The 16,579-nt window shown below is 43.2% G+C and overlaps 1 protein-coding gene across 1 annotated transcript in view; it reads right to left on the minus strand.

Moving 5' to 3' along the window:
- Nucleotides 1-16,579, minus strand: part of CDH4 (cadherin 4) — a 457,956-nt gene that overhangs the window by 86,690 nt on the left and 354,687 nt on the right. The window contains exons 5-6 of the mRNA XM_054845867.1: nucleotides 16,219-16,374; nucleotides 8,519-8,663 (exon numbers count right to left, since the gene is read on the minus strand). Of these exons, the coding sequence (XP_054701842.1) occupies nucleotides 8,519-8,663; nucleotides 16,219-16,374 (301 nt within the window). The remainder of the gene's footprint in view (nucleotides 1-8,518; nucleotides 8,664-16,218; nucleotides 16,375-16,579) is intronic.

Consider the following 16,579-nt stretch of genomic DNA (forward strand, 5'->3'; position numbering starts at 1 on the left):
TTTATACCACGTATCACTATAAAAATACACAATCCTCTCTGCCTACTCCTGCGATATAAACAGAAAAAGCTAAAACTTCATTCAGTTTTTACTGATAACACTGATTCTCTATTCAGCTTTATTTTACAGTTTATGTTTTTTAATGGCTGGTAAATGGTTGCAGAATCATTAAAGGTTGGTTAACCTTCTCAGTCTAATTTTGACCTACAAGATACTTAATTTAATCATTCCCCCATAGAAAAGGATTGAATCATTATGTGCAGACATGTGGTGATGGCCATATTACATTAGATCTTCATTAACCCAAGTTAATAATGGCTTTGTACTAATGGAAACCTCCCCTTCCTCCTAATTTTTTTCTCCCCAAATTGGAAAGCTCACTTAGTGAACACTCTGCATCCGATGTTAGAGAGAAGACAGTAATTGTTGATGGGAAGATTAAATACTGAAAAGCAGTGTAAAATTTACAACATTTCCTAAAAATACAATTTTCCATTCAGAAGAGTTCCCTGATACTAGTTTTCTTCCCCACAGAGGATGGGAATCTCATGCCTCTGCTTACAATAGGAACACTTCACCCTTTAAGTGATTTAATTCATCACAACAAGGTCTCAGGAACAGAAAGAAAGCACGCTAGAAAAGCAAAGACGTCAAAACCAAGTTACAATGAGAAGTACGATAGGATCCTCAACAAGTCCTCAGAGTACAACTATACACATAATTACTTGTATACAGCTTCCCTACGTAAAATATGATCTTTCTTACCGATAAACACGCTGAAGCGTGCTTGTGCTACTTGTCTTTTTAATTGATCAATAAACCCAACAAGATTCTTCCATTCCCAAGGCGAGGAGGCGAGGTGAGGGGTGGGAGGGGGCTGTCTCCAGGTACGCAGGTTGCAACGCTGCCGAGCCATCCCAAGGGAGTTTTACTTGCCCTTCCTGGAGTACCGATAGCAGTCTGAACGGAACAGCACAGAGCTCCTTACGGGTGAATTTACCTTGCCGGGAAGTATGAATTTGAGAGCGGTATTTGGAGAACTGCTGTGGTATTAAAGACATCTGCTGTAGATTAAAACATCTCAGCGAATAAACCTATATCCTCAAGTCAAAAAAAGAAAACTTATTCAACAGGTGATCTGAAGGATTCTCACATACTCATTGTTAAGGGTTTCAAATGAAAAATGGGGAGCCGACTTACCAAAGGTGCAGAGTGGAGTTATGTAGGTAAACAGGAATGTGTGCAAGACATCAAGATGACAGAAGTGCCTGAAACTCTACTGCAGATGTAATAAATTGCAAATATGCTCAAATTAAACTGCATCACACATGCACTAGATAGAAAACTAAATAGAAACAGCACTGTTCTTCTGAATGATATTCCTTCAGTCATAACTGATAGCTTCTGTCATTCTCTTTCACCATTATTTTTGTAATCATTGGCAAATTTTGACCTTTCAAGCAGCTAACCTAATTCATAAAGAATGCCACTTCCTAATTAGCGGAGACATCAGATTCTCAGCCTCCGACAAGACAAAAGCCAACCTAACAAGAATAAAGAGAGCAAGCGGCTCTGGAGAGATGACTGAGCAAGTCGAAGAGGCTGCTGTCACCCGGAACTGAAATAATACCTTCTTTCTGTTGAAAACAAAATAAATACCTCCAGAGAGAAAAGGAACAGACGCACTGAATGCAGCATACACATGGGCACAGCCACATTTGAAGGTAAGTGCTGTACAGCAGCCTTGCAGCCTACTGAGACCTGCGTACCGCAGAGAAATAACAGAAGTAAAACTTCAAGATGGGCAAAAGTGCGTTCAACCTCTGAGCAAACAGTTCTGACTGCATAAATCGCTGAGCCTCAGCTAGGCTGAGTTCCTGCAGATGAATCCTCTCGATTCCCAGAGGCTAATTCAAAAAATGGAGAAAGCGTGACTTAAGACAAGATACCCTGACCACCACCACTGAACTATGCTTAGAAGTATGGCTGGGTTTCATGCTTAACTGGAGGCACATGCAACTAGTGAAATCATGCAGACCTGGCTGCACAAAACTGGAGACTTAACACAGCTTCCACGAGGCTTGAATCCAATCCTTGAATTTTGACAATATAATAAATATTATGTAATATAATGTTATATAAATACTATAAAATATATAATACTACGGTATTTGTAACTCCCAGTTAAAAGGAGGCAGAGTGTGGACTACTGCAGCATTGTAACTCCCTTCTAGAGTGATCTCCGAACATGATTTCCACATTTTTTTTCTTTATATCAACTTGGCCATTTTTTCTGGAGGTAAAAACCATCAGTGTGGGGATTTGCATTTTTTTCTCACCTACAGTCCTATAATTCACTTCCTTGCTCTTGGGACTGGATGCTTCTGAAAAGGAAATTAAGAGCACAGATTTCATAACCACTCACCTCGAAACAAAATGGAAAGCACTACCACATGTGTCTGCAGAAAACCAATTTCTTATCTTAAAATTGTGCTCGGCTGAGCAAAAGGACTTAAAAAAGAATACTGAGTATCCTACGACTGTGTGTAATGTGTGAGGGAATAGAGTCAGGATGGACAAAGCCATTTTTAATAGCGTATAAAGCACAAGGATAGGAGTAGCACCTACCCAAGCTGCAGAAGATGGCACTGCGCTGATGCAGACATTTAGGCTTGTGATGAACCCAGGAGTAATGCACCCAACCTGTGCAGAGCTCTGGGACGACTGTTAAGACCTACTCTGGCTCTTGAAGCTTTTACCTTTACATGATCTCTCTGAAATAGATGGCATTTGCATTATTTCCAGTTTCCAGTGCTATCCGTGGGAAGGCACAGCCGGTACGCGCCCTGGCCTCCCTGTGCCATGTCATGGCCAGCAGCCGAGTCGGTCCAGGTCCACGAACCTGTTCAGGTGCTCTGCCGAATCAGGACCTTCCTAAATGAAGAGTACTAAAGCTTACCTCCAAGCTAGTAAAAGGATAATGAACATTTTAATTATGAGGAGCGCTATGGCGTTTTTGGAATGGCCTGTAACGGAAGAAAGGGGTTTTCACTCGGTGTCCTATTCATTTTTAAAAAGGAAGCATCTTCTCTTCAGACCTCAGGTGCTGCCGCTTTTATTTCCTCCCGTCACCCAGCAACACCCGCCCTGTTCCTTCACTGAAAGACCAACCTGCAGGACACCAGGCATCTCGTTATGAATTGCACTATCAGGTTGGAGAAGAGGAAGGAGCCAGAAATGCAGAATCCAAATTCTCCACATGGATACATAGACACACAAATGCAACTGTATGCCTTAAAAGATTAATTTCACAAGCCTTAAATTGCAGTTTAATTTGAAAACTAATTCAGCCTCATAATTGGCTTTCTGTTCAAATCACTGAGGCTAAAGATTTAAATTCTTAATATTCAGATGACTTTCAAGTTTCTGGGCCCATCTGTGCATTAGTCCATGGTGTTAATCTCTGAGGGAATCTCTGCTGGCATAGAAATAAAATAAACAAACTGGGAACTAGTAGAATAATCGGCTTTTAAAATCCTTGGGTTTTTATATACTGCTTATTTTTATGAGATTTCTTTAACTCAATTTGCCACATATAGATTTGGCTCCCAGCTATTTCATTTTTCACGTGGCACGCTATCAACAATTATTGTATCAGAGTTCCATGAAATCAGGAGGAGATGGGGAAATTTTAAATTACAGCATTTCTCATGTAAGAAACACTAATATTCCTTTATTTTGGAGGACTGTCCACACCTAGCACTCTTTCACAGCACTCCCAAGGAGGGTGGCAGGAATAAACTACCCTACACAACACCGTGAGAAAGGAGGAGCTGGATGAAACTCTAGTTTAAAAGAAGCCACTTGGACTTTTGCTACTGACTTGAAAGGGACCAAGACGTATCCAGAGAGCTAGTGAAGTGGAAAGGATGAATGGGAATGGAAAAGGCCAGTCTGACAGGAACAAATTGTTTTGGAGAGATGTGTTAATTTTTGACAATCTTTCTGTTAAAACAAAATAGATACAACCTAGAGCAAAGCGCTCGAGTCACCGCGGAGCATTGCACATTGACCTTTTCAGAACTGAATGCTTCAGTTAAGTAAGACATCCACATCCTACCGTAAGGTACGTTTTGTGGTGGTTATATCAAAACTAAGCTTCTGCAGTGACCAAAATAATCTTTCTCCATCACATTTTTGTTCTGTGATTAAATTCCCTTTTTTCTTTTACATTTAAGCATTTTCACTCTATCTTATTGAGCAATTTTTTTTTGGAAACCATAAAATTTCTTTTGAAACAGCACTCCCCAAGGACACCCCTGGGTTGCTGCAAGCCCGGCGGTACGAGCACAGGGGCTGGGCTCACGGCAGGCAGTAATTGGTGTTGTACAGAGGGGAAAAAGCCACCCCAAACCCCAGCTCCTTTCTGCCGTAAGGCGGTGGAGCTTGCGTGGCGCGGCTCAGAGACGCGGGCTTTGAAAGGGCAGCAGAATCCTCGCAGGGCAGGCGGCGTTGGGCAGCAAAGCTGTGCAACCCATCCCGCTTTATCAGCACTTGAAAGGCAACTTCTGCAGCTCCGGGAGAACTTTGCTGATTTAGGCTGCCAGAGGGACCAGGAGAATTTCAGCTCCAGCTTGCAGCTGCATTTTTAAAACTTGGCTGTGTTCTTCATATAGAGGCAAAGTTCAAAGAGGCAGAACATTATTCAATATGAGTAAAACACGGTCTTTTAAGATACACTTTCAAACAGTGGCGCGTTAAATCAAAACAGCTCGTGGAGGGGGAGAGTAAGGAAGAAAGATGGTCCTGTGGAAAAGAAAATCCTGCATCGCTATTCCTGTTCTGCATTTTTGGAGGGGCCTGTATTTACACATTTAAATTGTCCAGCTGCGTGACCTTACCCGAGATAAGCTACCAATGCACTACAATGTTTTCCAGAGTGTGTAAGAAATGCAAGAAGAAATGCAATTCAGTTTAAGAGCCAGCACACATTTCAGGATGTAATGGGGCCAGGCTGTGACACACGTGTTCACGCTACAGAGAACTTCACTCCACCAAGAACAAGCTCCTGATTTCAAGAACACTATGCTATGGTGTAAGACACTATTTCAATTAAGCTATTATAATCTTAACCAGCAACAACAACCTATTATAATTAATAATACTTGATGATTTCTTTTCTATTCCTGTCAAGAGTTGCTTCAAGGTGACTTGCACACCGCAGAGAACACGCTCCTTGGAAACCCGTGCAGTCTGAGTGCTCCGCAGTCTGGGAAGCCCCTTCACTTAAACCCCATCAGACTGTCTCTAATGAGTCTCTTCACGTTGCTGCCAATTCTTCCAGCTCTTGGACAATCCCCTTTGAAGGATATTTGTATTTTAAGCTAAAGCAAACTTGCTTCTTCTGTGGGAGGCTAAGTGCGCAGCGGCATCCACCGTGCCGCAGGCTGGAGTGCACATCCTTCCTGCGTTCCCATTTTCTTGGTTCACTCCAGCTCCTTTTGGCTTATTCACTGCAAAGTCAGGGGGTCACATCTCACTTGGCCACCCTCCCTCCCCTGCCATGGCCAGGCACCATTTTCAGCTGTCCGCAGGGTCACAGATGAGGCACAATGCTCTCTCCCAGCTCACCGCATCCCGGCTGCTAACAGGGGACCATGCTGCCCTTTGCGTGCAGCACCCACCGATGCCTTTGCTTGGCCCCGTACCCCGGGGTGCACTGCGACGGCCCCGCTGAGCCTTCCCCGTTCGTTTCGAATGCGATCTGCTCTACTGATCCTGCTAAAGCCTAACAGGGGCTTTCCCTGCAGCTCAAGGTCACTGCGCCCTGCTCAGTCTGTGCTCAACAGCATCTTTTTGATGGTTTTGCTCTGCAAAATTTCCATGGGTAGAGCTTGAGTTCCATATGTCCCTTTTTTTTCTTTTTTTTTTTTTAAAGTCTGGGCAAAATCCCTACGGACTTCAAATAGTCATTGGCTGCTCACACTAGCTGCCCTCAGAGCCAGCGTTTATCTGGGATACTCTAATACTCTAGCTACTTTTCTCACAAGAGGTGTGCAGAATTATTAAGAACATTGCAGATACTGTGGTAATCGAGTAATACTGCATTTTTAATCACAGCCATTATAAATGGGCATATGGAAGATGTGAGAAATAACAATTGTACAGGATATCCAGGGAAGCATTTTGAGTCCTCAGGCATAGTTCAACAGCAATGAACAGTGGAAAATGAATGCTGAACTCCTGTAACATATAATAAGATTTTTTAGTTTGCTTGAAGCAAATCCATACTTTAAACACGGATATACACGCATATGCATATATATATATATTTATAGATGCATATACATATATAGCTTACTGTTGAATCAATGCTGAACACATTTTGCTGTTACCTCTAAGAATATGCAATGCCTTTCATTTGTCAACCATTGCCACAAATAATCATGAATTCTGGCCACATATTTTTCCTCTTGCAATGGCTGGTGTGGTACCTCCTTAGTTATTACAATAGTCTGAAGCATCTTAAACTATAAAGAAGTTTCCAAATCTCTGCTAGATCTACACTTAGCTAAATACATTGTCTAGACTTGTCGCTACACAAAACAGGGATACATAACTTGGAGGCAAAGGAGGAGCACACAGACATCCACAATAATTCTATGACCTCTCTATCACTTTCTCAAAGACACAACATCATGTTTATTGCCAAGTGCACGGAATGAGGGCCTCAGATACCCAAATTCCCAGGAGGTTCTACAAAAGCAAAGAACAGGAATTCAATACTAATATAAACTTTTAAAAGAATACCGATTAAACAGGAAAGAGGGGGGAAAAAACCCTGAAAATACATCAAAGACAAATGTAATTGCTTTTGAATGAACCCAGATTGCTTTCTACCTACCTGCCTTAAAGGCGAGCACTCCAGCCTGGGATAGAGAATACCAAAAACCACTGGTAGAAGTAGAGGCACGAGTATTTTGTAGGCAAAGTTATCCTATTTTGATTTAATTGCTCAAAGACTTATCTGGATTTCAGACAAGAGGAGGATGCAATTTACTGCTTCTTTCCCACAAGTGAGCAGGGATAGTTAAAACATTTGGGAACACTTTGAATATTGATCTGTCCTAGAATAAGATATAAGGAATTTGACTTGCTATGGAAATACTGTATCAATCTTCAAACCTTGATATGCCCCAAAGCGGCCTTCAAACGAAAGCTGGAAAATCCTCTGGGAAGATGCCATTAGAGCCATCAGCTCAGGGACTTCTCGCGTCTCCTCTGCCGAGCAGGACCAGGATCAGCACTTTGAAGCTGGCACGTCACCACCCAAAGCGTATCAGGAAAGGAGCTGTACCTATTCTTTCCTCAAAAATAATGTCACGTTCTGTCCCCACTGCATGTCACCGCAGCAGCCCATTCCTCACAACACTGAAAGACAATCAATCATGGCTGCGAATCACCTTGTTAAAAATAGTGGCCACCGGAGACTTTCCTATGACACCTCAGGCAGCGGAGAAGCCACGATAAATGTTTGCTGACACAAAACAAAGTCACGCGGTATTTAACCCCTCAGCTGGTGAACAACCGAGGATAAGTTGGAAAAATTTCGGATTTCAGGAGACTTACAAAAGTACTGATGACAGATTTCACAACATAATTTCTGCTCCAAGAGTGAATACACTCCTATTAGTTATGTTCAGCGATAAGCTAAACCAGCCCTGGTACCATACTGGAAACAGCATGGTTACACCACACTTAAATAACAAACCAACAATACAGCTGAAAAGAAAACACTAAAGATCCTTGTAACTGTATTTTTCCAAGCATATAAACAAGTTCACTTGTATTCCACGTACAGCTTACACCCTTGCTAATTTTTCACCCATAAATTTTCTGAAACTCTAGTTCATTTTTTTTCCCATTTCACTCCCTGTAAGAAAAGTCCCTGGGGATGGAGGATGAGCCAGAAATTTCAGTGGGAATATTCCCACTTCAATAGGTTTGCATCAGACCCCAAATAGGGAATTATTTTCTTCACACTTTGGGACACAGACTTTATCGGAGTCTGACTGGGTGCCAGATATTGAGTTTGCAAATGACTGGATTAAATATCAAGGAGGCAGATATTCAGCATTTCAGGCACAGGGTCTGCGACAGGCCACCGCCGGGCTGGCTTTCAGTACTCTGCAGTTAGAGTAACAGCCCTGTACACGCGTAATGAGCATATGAGAGCGGCAGTACAGAGAATTACTCTACAAAACTGTTGCTTTTGCAAATTCCACATCTAGGAAGGGATCACCAGGATCCAGGTTCCCTCCAACCCAAGTCTGCACTTTCTCTGCATCCAGAGAAAGAGATACCAGCTAGATTGTTCTCATCTCCATCAGTCTTCAACAAAGAGCCAGCAACAGCAAACCTCTCCTACGTTCCCTCCGTGTCAAGAGGAGGCAAAGCTACCGTGTCAGATTAATGTTTGAAGGCTAGTGATAACTTTAAGACTTTTTTTCAACTGTACCTGGTTTAGAGCCTTCGTCAACAGATCCATTATAGACTTGGTTTATAAACTCCGGTCTGTTGTCATTCATATCAATCACATAGATGTAAAGGTCAATAGGATTCTCCACCTTGTTTCCATTCATATCCACCGCATGAGCCCGGAGCTGGGAATAAGCACAATGAAAGCATAATATCAGCAATTGGATTTGCCACAGAGTGAGAGACCATGTTTTGTAGGAATTGACTTCACCTCATAAATACTTTCTCAAAATTGAACTGAGCAGGTATCTAATCCAGCAGAAAGCAGCAACGTGGTTTCCATCTAGACTCTACACACAGACAGTTTTTCAAGGCTTAACATAATATTGAAATAATATTTTAAAACAGCAATTGTCAGTGGAAACACTTTAACTCTGGGGTAATGATGCTAGCTCCTTCACTGCTAATAGACCACTGTATTTTAAAGATGTGGTGAACCTCGTCTGACAATCCGAAAAGCAAATTTTGCTTAGTCCCAAACACAGCGAGGAAATGAGTTTGACTGAGAGGTTTCTTATGGGAACCTGCAGCCTTTCATACCCATAATGGGGATTAATAAGTGAAGAGATTTCAGAATGGCATTAGTATTGTTTATTCTTTGTTTAATCATGGTCTCTAGGAACAGCAACAGCTACCAACCCCATAGGTCTATGCACCAAAAGATATAAAAAAAGTCTCTTTCCTTCAAACGATAGGAGCCCCTGTGGCACTAAGAATGAAATATTTTTCTCAGGCTTAACTAAAACATCCAGTGATGAAGCATTACAATAACCAGAGCCACAGTGTTAAGTCCTCAGTTAACGTGGAACTGCGGCTTTATCTTATTAGCAATAACCATCAGTAATAATGCTCGAAAACAAGAGCATCTGTTTTCTGAACAAAAGGGACAGATACAGCATGTCAAAATGAGTAATTAATAAAACAAAGCAATCAACAATAGTCTGGAACAATCAGTAATCAGGTGAAAAAAATGGATAGCTTTCTCATTAAAGGGAACAGATGGCTACTCTAAATGGTGCGTGTGCTGAACGGAGCTGCCGATGTCAGCTTCAGAAAGAAAAACGACAGAGAAGCGAGGAGAGGGCTGCACGGCCCCTGACGATGGCTGGGCAGCGGAGAGGCATTGCCAGGGTGCAGGCGCTGCAGATTTCCTTTGTCACCCTCTTCATTTCAGCACCAGTGAGCACTGCTGAACCTCCACACCACCGCGAAAATCGGGGACGGCGTGCAGGATGGCTGCATGACATCCCGCAAGGCTGGCGGGATGAAGAATGAAAGCTTCAGAGGACGTTAGTGTGGTGCAAGGGCTGGCTGGAAGAGCGGAGCTGAGGGACAGGGGACCTACCCACCACCCCGCGGTGAGCATTTTGTATGACACAAGCCCCGCGAGCGTGCCGACACACCAGCTCGTGCCTTCGGGGGAAGGAGGACTCTCTGGTCCCTCCCAGCAGCTCCCCGGGCCATCGTGCTGCTGCCGGGAGTCGGAGCGCCTGTGCCAAGGAGGTCTCCAGCTCCCCTGATGCATGACAAATAAATGTGCTAATTGCATTAGCACTGGTTTCCGTCTTTCACTCTTGCTGTGCTGTGATTGATGTAACTTTCTCCTTCATGTATGGTGTTCAGAAGTCCAGAGCTTAACAAAAGAAACTGCGTGCTATTAGGATGGGCTGGATTAACATTTAATCAAGCAAAGAGAACAAACTGCCACGTGAAATGAGCTGGGAGAAACCCTTTTTTTTTTTAAGGAAGTTAAGCAGCACTTCTTTATAGACTGAAGAAGTCTGGCTTCATTTCCAATACAGGATGTACTGTTTGTATTTCATGACTTGTAATGCTCTTAATATCTGCATTTCTTGCCTGCATACAAACTGCTTTGACTCCCACCTGTTGAGCGATCCTTCATCACGTCAGATGTAGCAATTCAATAACTTTGCCAGTCAGAGGTCAGACTGCCTTTGAAAAAAAGTAATTCGGAGCTAAAATTAAAGTTATTATCTTCAAACCGAGGCAGCACTGGGCTCTCTCTTGCTGCATTTCCAGCAGCGGAAACGGTTCCATTCAGAGATAAAGCAGAGAGAAGAGCTGATATCTTCCCCCTCAGATCTGACTCTCCCCCTGCAAATTTTTAATTACATTTGATAGCTTTTGTTTGAAATCTCCAGGAGTAAGGGATTTCTCAGCAACGCACATCTATCTGCTTGTTGCACTCACTAAGCACATGTACCCACGAATGCGCTACTGCCTGCGCTCGAGGAAAAAAGATTCAATAAGCAAGACTGCAGCAACCTCATCAAACCTGCGGTGACGTGCACAAGTGTCACCTCTGTCCTGAGCCCAGCACCAGCACCCAGGATGAGTTATGGGAGGGAGGACACTGCCTGGGGACACGGGCACTGGTGACTGACGGCTTTTGGGCAGCCAGGAGGACGGCATCTGCTCCCCAAGCCCAGCGCAGCAGACCCTGCGCCTTTATGTCCTGGATTGTGCTGGTATCTGGGTGTTCGTAGCTGCTGCTCTTCTGCTCTCCAACGCAGTTGGTACCACTGCCCTCTCTGCACACCCCTCTTCTCTCTCCTGCTCCTTTTTTGCCTGACTTCAAGGAACTTTTCTTCTTTTTTCCTCTTGTGCTTGCTTGCATGAATTTTCTCTATTTGTATTCTTTTTAACAATTCTCCTGCGCTAACGCCTCCACATCCTCGCACAACGCGTTGCTCCTCTGCGGTCAGTGACGACTGCAGCAGAGGGAGAAGAGAGGCTTGAGCCAGAGGGTTGAATCTCAACTCAGCTCAATGGGAGCTCTTCCTCATTAGAGACTGTTTCCCATTAGAGACCATTCCCAGTGGAGAGAGCAAAGGAAGGAGGCACTCCAGTGGGGCAATCTGTCCACTGGGAAACTAGTTGTATCTCCAAGGCAGATGAGACACTACATTTCCCTTCCTTAATTCATCTTCTCCCTTGTTCTCCTGCCCTACTCTTCACATTAATGAGGCATCCTCAAGCTGGACAACACACTTTGTTCTGGAGTTGTTTTTCTGATGCCGAGACAGGGCTCGTTTGTGCGAGGCACAGTTTGAGTCTAATACGGTGCTCCGCGGCTCAGGCCACCATCTGCTCCAGCCTGTGACCAAGCGGGTGTTGTGGTGGTAGAGTGACGGATGGGATGAAAGGCAGACGCATGCGAGAGCTCTGCGGCACTGGGCACGGCACAAAAGGTGACGGCTGTGCTCTGTCAGACACGCGCCATTTCAAGCTGGGAAAGCCACCACCAAAAACCGCCGGTGAGCAGAACCTGGGCCATGGGACACATGCCAGACACAGGTCATGCATGAGTGTTCGAATGGAAGCTGGTGGCTAGCTGGAGACACAGTTAAGAAACATTTATAAAGTTGGTTTGAAATATTTACATTGTCCCCAAGAGGGAGAACATGACAGGAGTAGAGAAGGAATAAATAATATCAAATGAAATACCTTGCAGAGGATTCTAAAAAATTAATACAGGTAGCTGGCTAATCTCTAGCTGTTGTATCGCTCCGCTGTACATCAGTCAAAGAGATGGGTCAATATTCTTTAACAAATATTGTTTAAAAGTATGACAATCATTGCTATCATATTCAGCAGCAGCTACCACAGGTCTCTCAGGTTTTTCTACTGACAGTTTCCAGTGTAAATGTAGCTGTTGGCATACAAATGATTCAGTATCGTGATTATTGATTACACTGGAGGCTGGTGGTATCTGAAGGTAGTTAGTCAAAGTCAACATAGTGAATTGTGTTAAATATGAATATTACTTATGCGCTAATACCACTAATACAAATATACATTATCAATCAGTGACAGCACCTTTAAGCAATAAGCATACAATGTCATGCCTAATTTGTGTGCTCTTAATTGTGATTAAAAGTTCAAATTAGAGTATTGCGATACAAATGGCTGGTATTACTCAATAGGACTCGGTTCAAAATACTGCAATTAGCTATTGTATCCCTTAATTTCTAGTAAACTTCTTCGTCTCCTTGCACTTCAAATAACTCCTTCTTAGACTATAACCCACCTGTTCTGCTCCAGCCATTTCTGAGACAGGATTTCATCGGTGTGATGCTGAAGGCATACACACGTGTCTGGGACTGGATTAGGACTTGCTTCAAAGTTTCCCCATAACGCCTACTACTTGAGTATCATAAGCAATGACTACTTACTGACACGTTTATGTTGATGTCTTTTGAAAAAAGAGCTTGAAAAAGTCTTGGAAAACTAACCTGCCAATTTACTATCTTTTGCACTTGCCAGGCCTTAACTGCAGCTTGATATGAAACCGGTGTCTGGATCGGAAAAGACATTCAGAGTTGCTAATTCTATCAGCGGTACAAACGGGACTTTGGGAACGCAGTTAAATAAGGCCAAGACAACTCATGCATATTAAATATTATGACCTGCTGAAACTTCTTTGGCATGCAATAAACATTAAGGGCTGACTACAAGGCAGATGCAACAACGCACGTTTGCCGCAGTGAGACGGCAGCAAGACGGGGGGACTAAGCTCGTGCTTGTGCTGGGAGCGTGCCCCCCGGCCGCGTCCCCAGGCACGGGCACTGAGGACGCTGGAGCGGCTCCCACAGCATCACTCAGTGTAACGCGTGCAGTCGTGTACCACAACGTGGTGTTGGTTAAGTGGCTGCAAAGCCCTCCTCATTTTTCTCTGCTCATATTTGCAGCTGACTCTGCGTCTGGGATGTCCGTGAGGTCCCTGGAGAATTTGTACTCTGGTTTGTAGCGCAGACGAGAAAACAGATGAGGCCAAAATACAGCTGAACTTGCGATCGCTACCACCGCCAGTTGTGCTGGGAGGTTAACGTGGGAATGATAGCACACACTGCACCTGGGCAGACTCTCTGAGTCCCGGAGGCATATACATCTCCGCATACATCAAGCTCGGAATGATCCTCCCTAAAAGTTCAAGAACGATCTTGAGAACAGGGGAAGTTCTGCTACAGAACTCCACAGATCTAATTAGAAAAAAATCTGTTTCACCTTAGGGAAAAAGGTAGGTTTCATCAGACAAATGGCTTGCTAAATGCAGAGAGAGTTAAAACACTGGTATTTTAAAAATGGTAGTCCTGAAGCAATACAGATAATTATGCATAAGAAAATATGTGTTGAAAATGTGGAAGTTAATGAAACAGAACCCTTCATATGTAGCCTCGCAAATACTGCCATATTATTTTTTTTATATAATTAGTTTTTAGATTACCTGGGAATGAAAACAGCAAGGACAACACTTGACAGTGACACAGATGCTGAAAAGACTTCATTCTGTTCAGGACTGCAGAAAACCTGAAGCTATATAAATGCACCCATCTTCAGCCCAGATCGGACAAGAAGTCCATGTCCTCCTGGGTACGAGGGACCAGGGATGGTGCCTTGCAGCTCCACTGACACCCTTTACTCTGGTTGAAGAGTTAAGCTACTAAAATGAAGAGAACTCTACAGCAGATGTCAAACCAATTTACAGATGTCCAAGCTCTACAGTTCAGATCCAAGCCTACACCTCAGTCACCGCTTTTCCAGTACTCAGTGTAAGCCAGGCTCCAAATCCATCTTTCCTTTCAATTAGAGACTCAGCTATATGAAGTGGCATAAATTCATCGACTTCTCTGAAACTCGCAACAGCCGAGGCTTTGCACTATATCTTCTTTCTGGAAGCTGGCCTAATTTTTTCCAGTTTCTAGGACTGTCTATTCCTACTGTAGGTTTCTGCACTAGTGTTTGAGTCATTGCTTTGTACATGGTGTATTTATAAATGCTTTGTAAAGGGTTATTAAATGGACAATTGACGGTTCAATAAACCATCAATCCATTGCTATTGAGGCTGAAGGATCTAAAGGGTTGTTTACAGCCATGACTTAAAATGTTCTCCATCACCTCCTACTGTCCTGCTAACAAAGATTTTCTATCACTCACTGTTCCTGTCTATAAGGTCTCATAACATACTTATCGGTTATTCACTCTCTATAAACTACATCTTCCTGTAGCCTTCAGAGTGTGAATATGCTTGTTTACATGTGGATGTCACTAGTTCAAGGCTTCCGTAAGGAACAGAAAAGGCTGGAAATCCTGCGGTGCGTACAAGGCAGGCTCACCCGGGCACCTTTGCCAAGGCGAGAAGTCAGTTTACTGAATTCACTGTAACCAGTAGGCTAAGTTTGCTATTAGGGAGCACATGATTTGTTATTATGGAGGACAAAATCTTTTTCATCTTATGTTTTTGACTGAGAGAGTCTGATAGTAGACATCACAGTGGCTCCATCAAAAGCATTAACTTGTGTGTTGTATTATTGACTACACTGTTATAATAACCTGGCACTGCTGAAACAATATCAACAATGTTGAGATGACACACGCTGTATCTCAAATATTCCTTCTTCAAAACAACCTCTCTTCATATTTTCCTAGGCACGACAAACAAAATAATTGTTCTTGTTCACAGAGGATAAAATAATTTTCCTTCAGATCTTCTTTTACCCACGGGAAATCTCTTTTTCCACCCAACTAAAGAGGTAATCTATTTTCTTTATCCTTCCACCCCAGTCCAGAAGCTGTGTCAACATGGTTAACTGGATACCTGATAAAGCTGACAGAATGTGCATCTCCGACGGCGCAGTTAGGAATATGGTGTCAGTGGAAGTGACCCGTACCGTTTCACTGACATTACAGCATCCCTGGGAACGGCTATTACGATGCCGATAGATGTGGCTAATGCTGATACAAAGCAATCCATGAAACAACCCTTCACAACCACTCCAGGAGAGAACTAAAGCGTAGATGCAGAAAGTGTTTGAAATTTTGCAGGGCTATCATGCAAGGTACAACACATTTTTTTAGCAATTTGTGGGACTGTCGCTGCTGTGCAATTATGCTGCGCAAAATAGGGGCTAGGATTTATATCAAAACGTAATGGCCAATTACACTCGAAGTATTCTGCAGGTAGAGCATTTTATGAACTAGGATAGCGTGAGGCACCACTTTTCAGTGTAATTAATCTTAATTAATTTCCTCACATTTAATATTAGTCTATCTGCATATTTAAAAACCTATCTGACACACCCCCATCATACTGCCTGAACATCTCCTAGTGATTTAAAATGAAAAATGACTATACCAATTATTGCATGTTTAGCTGCAGTAATGATTCTTAAATTAGTAATTTCCCAAGATGTGCTAATGTAGCAATTGGCTTCTCATGGTTTTGGGGGGTTCAGTCAACACATAAATTTGCACGGCTTTAATAAACAGCATGAAGTTGCAGCACTTTAAACAAATGACTCTGTGTCCAAAAAGGACATCGGTTTAATGCCGCTTTGCATTGGTTTGCCTGATTTAGCAAGGGCAGGTTACACTAAAGGAAAGCAGAAGTGAAGCCAGCATCTCCATACGCACACAATTGCTTCGGCAGAGCGAGGCTGAGACTCGCACCGTTAGTTAAACCCGAGCACCCCTGTGCAACCAGCTCCTCAGGTCTCTGCTGACACAGGGACCCAGGCCAAACTGGGAACTGAGCTCTGGTTTTGAACAAAACCCCCAGTCTTCTCAAAGCTGCATGCCCCTTTTTGAACCCAGAAATTCTGGTACAGCTCTGCTTTGAGCTTGTGAACCTAGATAAAACTCAAATGTTTTTATGCTTACATGGTAGGAAGCTCTTTCTTCTCTGTCCATCGGGCGAGTCACATACATCCTGCCAGACACAGGGTCAATGCTGAAGACTTCCATCGGCGGCTGGTCGGCTCCCACTCCAGTGATGCTGTATCTGATATGGATCTCTTTGTCCTTATCAGAACGAATCTGGATGAAATAACAAAGACAGCAATCGATAAGTTTTGGACAAAAGCCATATGGATGTTTAAACAACTTTAAAGATCTGAGCCTGAAAGCTGCATAAATGTAGTACCGCTGTCAATTTTGACAAGGGAGCTGTACGCCAAAGGTTTGGGGAAAAGCCAGGAAAAGTGTATTCCACATATTTTCAGCTATTTTTCTCCTCTTTTAT

This window comes from Grus americana, chromosome 17 (assembly GCF_028858705.1).
Source record: "Grus americana isolate bGruAme1 chromosome 17, bGruAme1.mat, whole genome shotgun sequence".
Classification (NCBI taxonomy): domain Eukaryota; kingdom Metazoa; phylum Chordata; class Aves; order Gruiformes; family Gruidae; genus Grus; species Grus americana.